The sequence below is a fragment of the Anser anser genome, assembly GCF_964211835.1.
Source record: "Anser anser genome assembly, chromosome: 16".
Lineage (NCBI taxonomy): Eukaryota > Metazoa > Chordata > Aves > Anseriformes > Anatidae > Anser > Anser anser.
In genome coordinates, this window is record NC_139737.1 from 18,600,263 (window position 1) to 18,610,338 (window position 10,076).

The 10,076-nt window shown below is 40.6% G+C and overlaps 1 protein-coding gene across 1 annotated transcript; it reads right to left on the reverse strand.

Annotated features, from left to right (window-relative positions):
- Nucleotides 1-2,647: 2,647 nt before the first annotated feature.
- LOC310882558 (uncharacterized protein C6orf52) lies at nt 2,648-4,459 on the reverse strand. The gene is made up of 3 exons (XM_083801466.1): nt 4,361-4,459; nt 3,789-3,834; nt 2,648-2,970 (listed from the first exon to the last, which is right to left on the reverse strand). The coding sequence occupies exons 1-3, from the start codon at nt 4,418-4,420 to the stop codon at nt 2,834-2,836; spliced, it is 243 nt and encodes an 80-aa protein (XP_083657592.1). The 5' UTR covers nt 4,421-4,459; the 3' UTR covers nt 2,648-2,833.
- Nucleotides 4,460-10,076: the final 5,617 nt, after the last annotated feature.

The following is a 10,076-nucleotide window of genomic DNA, read 5'->3' on the forward strand; positions in this document are numbered from 1 at the left end:
AAAAAGACTCCGCAAAGCATTCTAGCAGTTCCGATGCAATCACTGCTTCCTGAATTTGTGACTCACGGTTAACACGGCAGTACAGGAAGAAGTCTGGCATTCACTGTGCTCTTACGGTAAAGAATCTGCACTGCGCACACCATCCCAAGCCAGGTATGCGCTCCTAACAGGAAAGGACGATAGGCTGATAAGTCTCAGCAGAGGGAAAAAGACATCAGAGAACTACTTTATAACAGCAGCACGCGGGCTGCAACCAACGTTCTCTTCCTCTCATCATTTTCATTTCTGTGGACTCCAAGAGAATACACTCCCAACATTTTTCAGCTCTGGAGAACAAACAGCCCAACCAATCTCATTCACTGAACTACAAAACTGGTATTTTCGCTATCTAGTCCGGAAAAGGAGGCGCACGTCTCTAACGTACAGTGTAGAGACCTTGTTAATAGGCAAAGTCTGCATAAAATAGGTGGCCACAGCCTGATTTTCTGACGTTCAGGGCCTTGGGTCACACACCACCACAGCATCAGACTTAATGAAGTCACCAATCTATGTGGGCCTCTCGTTACACAGGTCACATGTTATGGACCAACCTCTCAAAGGCCAAAAACCAGCACTGATACTGCCGGGCCAACACATATCTGTAGCATCCCATTTCTGGGTGACAACACAATGAATGTTTCCACAAAGTACTCGATGCAACCTAACTACTGTGTTTGGTGATGCAAAGCAAGCCGTGTCAAAGCAGCGTAGCACCCAGGCACATTCCTGGAAGATGTTTTGCTGCTCACGTTGAAGAAAATAGATAAAAAAATCCTGTGCAGTTTGCACTTCTGAGCTCAAGTACCACAGCTATGCACTACAATTGAAGTGGCATCAAAGCTTGTAAGGTTTTGAAGCTTCAGCACTGCCATCCAAATTCAAGGAGGCTGCATCTATTATCTTGAATTTGCCCCAGCTCAGTCCCCTGAAACAATTCCATAGACACGTACAAGCAACCCTTTTCCCACCCAAATTCTTTGCTTCATCTATTGCACCTCTACCTTGTGTCATATTCTTATTAATCTGCCCCTCAAAAGACTCCCTGGCTCACACAAAGAAGCAACCCAACAAATCCCTGTTCCCAGCCACGTTGCTTTCATGCTTTGGGAAGAGTTAACTGCAACAGCTCTAACTGTGATGCCACCTCACCCCCTCCACCTATGTGAGGTTCTTTGCCTTCTGTCTCCTCCTACGTCTACACCTGCACTAGAACCAGGAAGAATGTGCTTCCTACAATACTCCAAGAGCCTCTTCTGTTTCAGGATGTCATCATTTCAATTCAGGACTGAAAGTATTCCTAGCAAAAACCCAACAGCTAATAGCTAACAGAAGCAGTTGCTGGTGATCAGCTACAAGCAACCTGGAAGTACTGAGGAGTCACAAAAGAGAATTTGCATTACATTTAAGAACAGCATGCAGCTTAGGACCACTGCTTTCACTGACTACACTAAGCCATAAAAAAGAATTGGATTCTTACCTGCCATCACAGCAATTATGGTTTATGTTGCCCCCAAAACACACACGGCAGTACCAGAACTGTGTCAACTAGCTTTAACAGCTTCCCCAGCTATTAAGTACAGTAATTTCTGCTTCCTTTTTTTTCTTGGAGGAATATTCTTTTGTTTCCAGCCTCACTTACTTATTATACACACTGTTAATTAGCAACTATTTCTCCATACTCATAGGGTTATGGAGTCCCTATGACTGGAAAAGACTCTGTACCCTTCAAGATAAGAACAGCATAAAGGCAGCAACTCGCAAGACTGCTCTAGCTTAAAGCAAAGCTTTCCTCATGGCTCTCATCTCCTTTGACTTGAGTACTGTCATCCTTCTACCAGAGCTTTAAAAACTTCATTACCACGAATGAAGGAAGACCAGAGCAATCAGAGAGGGTAGCAGAGGGTATAACTTAAGGAGCTGTTACTAGGATTTTTTTGTTGTTCCTGGTGGACTATTTTTCTCCTTGCCAGCAAGGAGGGAAAACCAGCAAGTTGTTTTCTCCAAGATTTTTTTTTTTTAGGTTTAAGAACACGGATTATGTTGTAGCAATTTCTTCGCTGTAAAGCGTCAGCTGAGAAGTCTAACAGTAAGAAGGGCAAGGGAAAACTGAATGCTGATGCAGAGAGTGCCAGCAGACATCATCCTCATTCCACGGGATGTTTGTAGCTATGGCAGTTGAAGTCTACACTTCCATATGCTTAACATACCCTATTTATAAGCCAATTTTAGCTGACCTAGCATGTATCAGTAGTACAGTTAGAGCCAGCAGCCTGCAGGAAAAAGTGGGCACAGGTGTTTCCATAGCAAGGCCTGTGAGTGTCTCCCATACATACTTCCAGTCTAAGCAAGCACATGAAAGGCTTGGCTTGTCGCTTACCTAAGGAACCAGGAAAACAAGGGGAAGCTAGATTTTGCTTGTGTCCTAATGCCCATATAAAAATAAAGACAGATGAAATACCCTTACTACCTTGTTAAATTCCATAAGCCGGAAGAGAACATGCTGCACACAGGTACAAGTAAAATCCCTTGCTGGCAGGTTTGCAGAAACAAATTTTTTATTTACACAGGCAAGTCTATCTTTAGACCCCATTTACCTCTTTACATTTCTCGAATATTTACATGACTTCATGATGCTCCAAGAAGGGAGTGATGAACAAAAAGATTACAGAAACTGTCAAAAGCATAGCAAAAAAAACCCAACCTATCATTGTGCTTTAAAACTTATGAGCTAGAATAATGTAGAAGAAATATAGTTTTAGCACTTTGGTCCTAACGGTCATGCTCTAGAAGACGCTTAAATAGCAGAGGGGATTTCAGAAGTGACCGTATCCAGAGGTTGCCAGTGACAATTCATGAGTGAATCGTAGAGTTCTTCGCTTGTCTCCGTGAATTGTCTGTTCATTTCATCAACATCCAAGTAGAGCTGTGGATCTGAAAATAAAAGCCTGGTAAGTCCAAGTATCAAATCTGAGGCATGCGCACAAAAAAACTTCACGTGAAATGGCTAATAAAATGTATTTTAAGCTAAGTGTAATAAGCTATTAGATCTACTAATTTTAGTGAGGTATTTAGTCCTCTAACATTTTGAGCCTCACAGCTCCAACTTTTGGGAATTTGTATATTAGAAGGCTGGGACTAGAACTGTCTTTCAAGATAAAGACAAAGACAATGTTTAAGATAGTAAAGATAACGTTTACGGATAATCAGCCATGAAACCCTCTCAAGAGTCATTTAATTCACTTCTACGGCAATACACGTTACATAGGATAGTTTCTAAACACTAACACAAAATGCCTCCACGTGAGGAACTTTGCAAACCTTCCAGGACACAAATATGTTTTGTACCGTATTTGTAAGTGCAAGCTGAATCCTCCTTTTGGAATCTGCAACATAAGCTTTTACCTCAGGGTGGAGAACAAAGCTTTTGCATATTACTGAGTTTCTAATATAAAATCTGTTTAGCGGAACCAATACAAAGAACAAAATTCTGTCTTAGACCATTTTCAAATGGGAATGAAGGCACAGGTACAAGAAACCTGCTGCGAAGCATTGACAGTGTCCCGTTTTACTTGATGCGGTCAGTGTATGCTGTATCAGCTTTAAAACCCCAGCTGATTGCAGATCAACCCCACAGAGGTTTGACCTCAGCTGAATTTTCAAGATGTTCTTCATCCAGTAGAGGTTGGCTTGTATTGTTAAAAGGCACAAGGATGGCTAAACTCAAGTGACAATGATAGAACCCTTATTACCGTCAGTAATTAGGTCATCACCGATTGCAGTCATAACTGAAGATTCCTGAAAGACAGAAAAGGCTAAGTTTAATCATAACTCATTTCAGAAAGCATCACAGATTCAAAGTGCTGCAGTCTCAACCCATTCCTTCTTCCTACAACTACAAGGATAGATGGCATTTTATCTACTTATTTTTAGAAGAAAGCCAATATTACAGTACAGGTTGGAAGGGACCTCCGGAGGTCACAACTAATAAATTGACCACGATAAGACCACTTACAACAACTGTTTAATTTGCTTTAAGCAAAGCAAATCAGAAGAACAGGAACAGAAGAAGCGTACGCAATTATGCTGTCAAAACCATTCTTTGGTATGCGTGAACAAATAATGGTGTATAAATCACTAATTCTATGGATTTACTATTTAAGCACTTAAATACAAACACCTCTGAATGGAATCTGCTCTTTTAACTTCACACTAAGCAGAAAGCATGTTTTCAACTTCGGATTCTTTTTGCTGATTCACACAAATCTGTACAACATATTATCTGTGAAATATTTTCTTTACAGCAAGCGTGCACTATCTTTACCTCAAAAACAGCTGGAGCCATTAAAGAATCTCCTAAAGAGCAGTCTCCAACAGCTTGCATGCTGTCATAGGGAGCATAGGAGCTGTAGTTGTAGTCAGCGTAAGCATCGTAACTCCTCTGCGAGTGGTAGTTCTGGTAATCTTGGCAATAAGCATTATAGTTGTATGACTGGTACCGCTGCAATTCTGCTTTCAGTCTGAAACATGAGAAGTTGCATACAGTCAGAGAACAGAAACTGTAAACCCAGTTCTGAACTTAAACAATTTGTCAGCTTACATACTTCAAAACTTAAAAGGAAGCTTTCCTAAACAGTCACCTAAGTGACAGCTTAAGTCACAGCTCAAAACCTCATTTCTATAGAAGCAAGCATCCTCACCTTTGCCAATACCAGAAGGAATTGTTCTCATGGATTAACTCCAGAGCCTTGACATGGTTACCTGTACACATCAAGTATTTTTAGCGTTGGCATAAGCAAGCTGCTGCTAAGTCTCTGTGCTTTGCTAAAGATTGATTTAAGACCAGAGACATTTATCAAGCACAGCTGCTTTAAAGATGCAGTCTTAACCCTTCTATCTTTTGTTTGGTTAATTACTAGATCTTATTTCCAGAAAGAAGTGAATGGAGTCAGATTATCCATTTCAAAGAAGCATCTGACACCGCCTGTCAGTTTGCCATGTCTACCTCCACCTGCTCAGTTTTTTTGTTTGTTTAAAGTCCATTAAACATTCAACAGCTGCCAACTATACCGCTCAGGTGAAGTCAGTCTTGCTTAACAACACAATCGCGATTCTCCAGCGTGACGCCTTATTATTAGTGGGAGAATTACAAAATACACTGGTTCTTAAGAAGAAAGGGCCAGCTGATTAGCTTTCACTACTTTCCCTTTCAAGATTTTCTCAGGGGCAGCTTCAGACTAATGACAAGAACCAAGACAAGTGCTATCTGTACTAAAACTGAGGTACACTGCATAAAGAACATTCAGATAACCCAGCTGCATATTCAAAAAAATCCGCTGTTTAGACTTGTCTTCACTGATTCTGTACAGGCAGACCTCCTGTGTTTGCAGTGTCCAGTTTCTCTGACTTGAATTGGGGATGCAGAGAAGTGAGTTCTATGCTTTTGGGGAAGAATACAAGCTGAAGGCATTCTGAAATAGCTTCCAAACTAAGCAAACATGAGGGACAAACTAATCCAATGGCTGGGTATTTCAATGCTAAGAGAGCACGGTACTCAGCCATTCAGAAACGTATTACTGATGTGTATTTTAATACCTACATTTGTTTCAATACTGCAAAGCTACACAAGTTCTAATAAAGAGGTAATCCATTGTCTTGTTACTGTAGTAAACAAACAGAAGATACATCACCTTAGGTCTTCTGCTTCCAACTGCACTCTTCCTACATACAGTTGTGTAGGGAAGGAAAATCTGAAAATACTGTTGACGTTCTTCTGGATAGCCGAAGCAAGAAAACATGTTTGTGGCTTATTCTTGTTTTCAAAATAAAACAATATTAATTTAATCAAAAAATTTTGGCAAAGAAGTTTGGACAGTGCTCTCTTGGAGAAGAGCATTTCCATTCTAAAGCAGAAGGAGGCAACATTTGCAGAATTATGCTAGGTAAACAGAAACAGAAGTGTCATTTTTTACTATTTAACAGAACGCACAAGCTAACCTCATGAACATACTGAAATTGTTTATATGAAGTCCTGTTTTGTCAGTATCCTGGATCAAAGTTCATCAAATTTGGTATCAATTCTTTAACCGTTCAGAGACCTGAATTGCCTTAAATAAGTGATAGAACTGAGCCGGTAGAGTAAGAAACCCTCTCAGGAAGTGCTAAGCTTTAAACTCCCCATTGCCCTAAGCTCATGAAAAGCAAAGAATAGCATTCTAAACCTGTTCTAGTAATAACGCCTTTGGCTTTCTCCCTGCGTTCCCATTTTTCCCCCCCACTTCTTTCCTGTCAACCCACTGTAAAACTAGTTATGTGCTTCTCTCAAACTAGAGGGAAAGCTCTAAGAACAAGAACTCCCTAGCATATAAAACCACTTCTTGTCCCTTCTACCTTATGCAGGCCCAAACCTGAAAATATTTTCCAATGCATTCAGCTTTGCTACTGTTGAGAAACAAGGCTGGTTACAATGGCAGCTAAGCCCAAGTTGCGCTGTCTGGCTAGACTTAACAGTTGGATTCCCCCAGCCATCCTGAAGCAGGTTGATGAATCCAGGGAGTCAAAACATAGGACTTCTGCATTTCTGGTTTTGTAGACTGCATCCTGTGTACAGCCACTACAGCAAGGGCCACAGACTTTCCAAAGGCAGAGCTACAAGAATCCGATTATTTAGAATAACTGTATCAATGCACAACTCCTTGGTTACCTTTTAGAAATTCCTATGCTCAGCCGGATTCCTTTTCCCCCCAGACCTGGTGCGTTCTGGCAGTCTTGCAGTGCCCTCATCTGATCACCTTGCTCACCAAATCTGACATAGGCATACCCTCTACTATTTTCAAAAGGGAGAAAACCAATTCTGGTATGCATAACAGTTACAAAGCTAACGAATTCAGTTTCTGTCTTCTACAAAAAACAGAAGATAGCAGCTACTATAGCTTCTATTACTTAAGCAACCTCTCTGGCATGTGCACGTGCACAGAAAAGGCTTTCACCAAATTAAAAAACTTGGGCCAGAAGCAAAAAGCTTATTCCTTGGTAGCATTAAGATGCAACTCACTGAGAGCCAGCAAAACAATACATTTTAAGTGCTCTCTGCGTAAGTAATCAGATTCCATATTTCTGCATATACAGCAGTTAATCAGTTAGCACTAACCCACTCCTTTTGGAGCCACAAACTTTATTGGTCACAAACACCAAGAGCTGGCTGTAATTATCTGAACCAGTATTAACCGGTACCTCCGAACTCTTCAAACAAAAATATCTTTCAGGTGCTCTTAGAAGAACAACATCAATTGCCTGCAACAATTTGATGGCTTTGCTAAACGGAGCACTGAAAAGCACAGTGGTACAGTTTCTTTTGTAGCCTGTTCAGAAATTATAGCCCCGTGCCTACAGCTTCAAATCAGGCCAAGCTTACCAGCCCAACTCTTACAGCTTAAGTTCACTGCACTCGAATGCCTTCAAGACGTGCTTTTAGGAGCCATGGAGAAGAACCCTCTGGTAAGACCACCATTATAAAGTACTGAGTGTTGTTTTACACTTAAAATAGAACTATCTGTTACAGTCATTCATCAGCTTTCCCTAGGCTGCTGCTCTCTCACTACTGAATGTGATCCTGCTCTCAGTTTCCCACTAACTTTTTCCCCCAGCGTTTATGGCCTCTTTTCATCTATGACACTTTTAAGGGACTACACCGTGTTGAAAAATGCTGGTTAACATTTCCTTTTACACAAGGTGCCTCATCGAATTTTCCTGACTAAACCAAACCCCAGAACCTTAACTAGAAGAGGAAGCACACAAACACACACGCCTCCCTGGCCACCATATCTCCCCAAAACATATCTGTTCAGTAACAGACCAACTGTAAGAATACTGCGATTAAAATCAGTATAGCTCTATACACTGCTTTTGTTCGGGATTACTAGCTAATGTCCTTTCCCTTACCCCTTCTGGAATTAATACTGAATTCTGTACTCCAAAACGTGGTTCTTAAGTCATACAAATGACATTTAACAATCAGAATTTTTCCACACAGTGATCCTCAATAAAAACTTCAATCCTCTACTGCAGTCTTTCAACAAATTAAAGGAATACAAAACTGGCTAATAACTGTTCAGTGATTTTTGGACCTTTGTAGCACTAGAGTAACAGCAGTACACTCTGCAGCATAGTTGCAAGTACGTGGGAATAAGATACTCTCTCTCATCTCTTTTTTTCTCTGAAAAGTGTGAGGCCTCTATTTCACCCTACTAAAGATTTTACCACCAACTGTACTGCTAGCATTGAGACACTGCAACTTCTGTGCTTGTATGAGATGCAGGACAGGTTCCTTAAGGTGTCGCAATTTTTTGTCTAAACCTAGTGTTGAGATCAAAAAAGGGATTGCTACTAATTGCGTACGTATCAATAACCAGGACAGAAGACATGCTGCATATAGGAATTAAACTTTTTCTAAAGCTCTAGTACATGAACATATCAAATCCCGCAGATTTTTTCTAGTATGGTTTCAGAGGTCTTACTTGATGGACATAAGCGCACAAGTGAAGACAAAAGATATTCTGTTTACCTGAAGTACATGAAGGTTTGAACTACATTCTAGTCCTGATCTTTCCAGTCAAAACTGTTTAAAAAACAACCCACCAAACAGTAAAACAAACAAGAAAACCCCATGCTTCCTCTCTACATAAAACTTTTCACAATTGTGTTTTCTGCCCACCACCTGGCTTTAAAAAGTATACGAACTTCTTTGAAAGATCATGTTTTTAGTCTGAACTCCAAATGAACAACGTGTAGGGCATGTAAAGAACAAGCACGTCATTAATGAAAGCTTTTCTCTAAAAAGGATAAACTTATTCTTGGGGAAAAGTGTGGAAACAGATGTTATCTAGGCAATATTCCTACAGGAAAAACGAATAATTTTGCCACACCTCAAAGGAAAAAATAATTGTGCTTAACAGGTAAGAAAATAAAAAAAATCAGAGCAAACCAAAAAATAAATCACAGAATATGCATCCTCGTTTTAATCATTAAGGATTACCTTTGAGCTCTGCTTTGGTGCTTGGCTTTGCACTTTCACAGGCTACACACTTCGTGGCCTCTGCTTTGTTTTGAACCAAGCAGGTCTCCCAATCCCAGCTTCCTTCAGGCTTCTTGAATTTGTCTAAATCCAGAAATTCTCCAGAAGGAGCAGAAAATGCAGATGCACTGCTACTGGTCACAGGTGTTGGACCCTCTGTGAGACAAACAAGACAGTTAACCATCCTGTTTGAACATGAACTATAAAATGAACATTAACTTTTAAATTTGATTTGTCAAATCCCACAGAAATGTTCAAAACTACTCCGCAACTCCCCCCCCCCCCCGCCCCTGAAAAAAATAAAAGCCACCAAAAACCCACAAAGAAACAAAGAAACAAACAAAAAAACCAGAGTGGAACTCAAAGCTTCCAAACAACACACAACTCTGTTCAGCACACAAGCTTCTGCTGCTGTTGACCACAGTGTAACCTCCATAAAGAGGCCTGACAGGTGCCTTTTAAAAAAAAGGTGCCTTTTAAGAGAGAAGCAGAAGATAACGCTTCAAATTCAAAACCGGAAAGACAAGAATGGCTCTTCCCTTCCACAGCACACGCAGAAAACTTTTATCCTAGTATTACTTGCATCGCTCTTCCTCCTGACAAGTGCAACGTAACCGTGCAATTCACTGCACCATGGTCACAGTAAACCCCTCATTTCCAAAATTCCTCCTTGCAATGGCAAGAGCCTCAGACAAAGATGCCGACTGACCGCTCAGAGGTTGGAAGTCCAAGAGAATCAACTCTGTCTGAAATCCATTATCTTACCTCAGGAAATTTCAGTCTTACCGCACAGGATGATTACAAAAGCCCGGTCTAGTCCATCTTAATTTGTTTCTTCCACGATATATTTGCACAGGTGTTTTTCGATGTAATGGCATGTTAAATGACATTTAGAGTCAAAGTTAGAATTAGAATCGTATTTTAAAAACAATACAACCACGCTCAAAATCAATTACGGTCACACACA

What these genes read in the sequence shown, in the direction of transcription:
- LOC310882558 (XM_083801466.1), bottom strand. Translation starts at nt 4,420, where the DNA reads ATGCAAGCTGTTGGAGACTGCTCTTTAGGAGATTCTTTAATGGCTCCA. An exon ending in TGGCTCCAGCTGTTTTTGAG is followed by an intron (nt 3,835 to 4,360) that starts GTAAAGATAGTG and finishes TCTGTCTTTCAG; the next exon opens with GAATCTTCAGTTATGACTGC. An exon ending in TGATGACCTAATTACTGACG is followed by an intron (nt 2,971 to 3,788) that starts GTAATAAGGGTT and finishes TTTTATTTTCAG; the next exon opens with ATCCACAGCTCTACTTGGAT.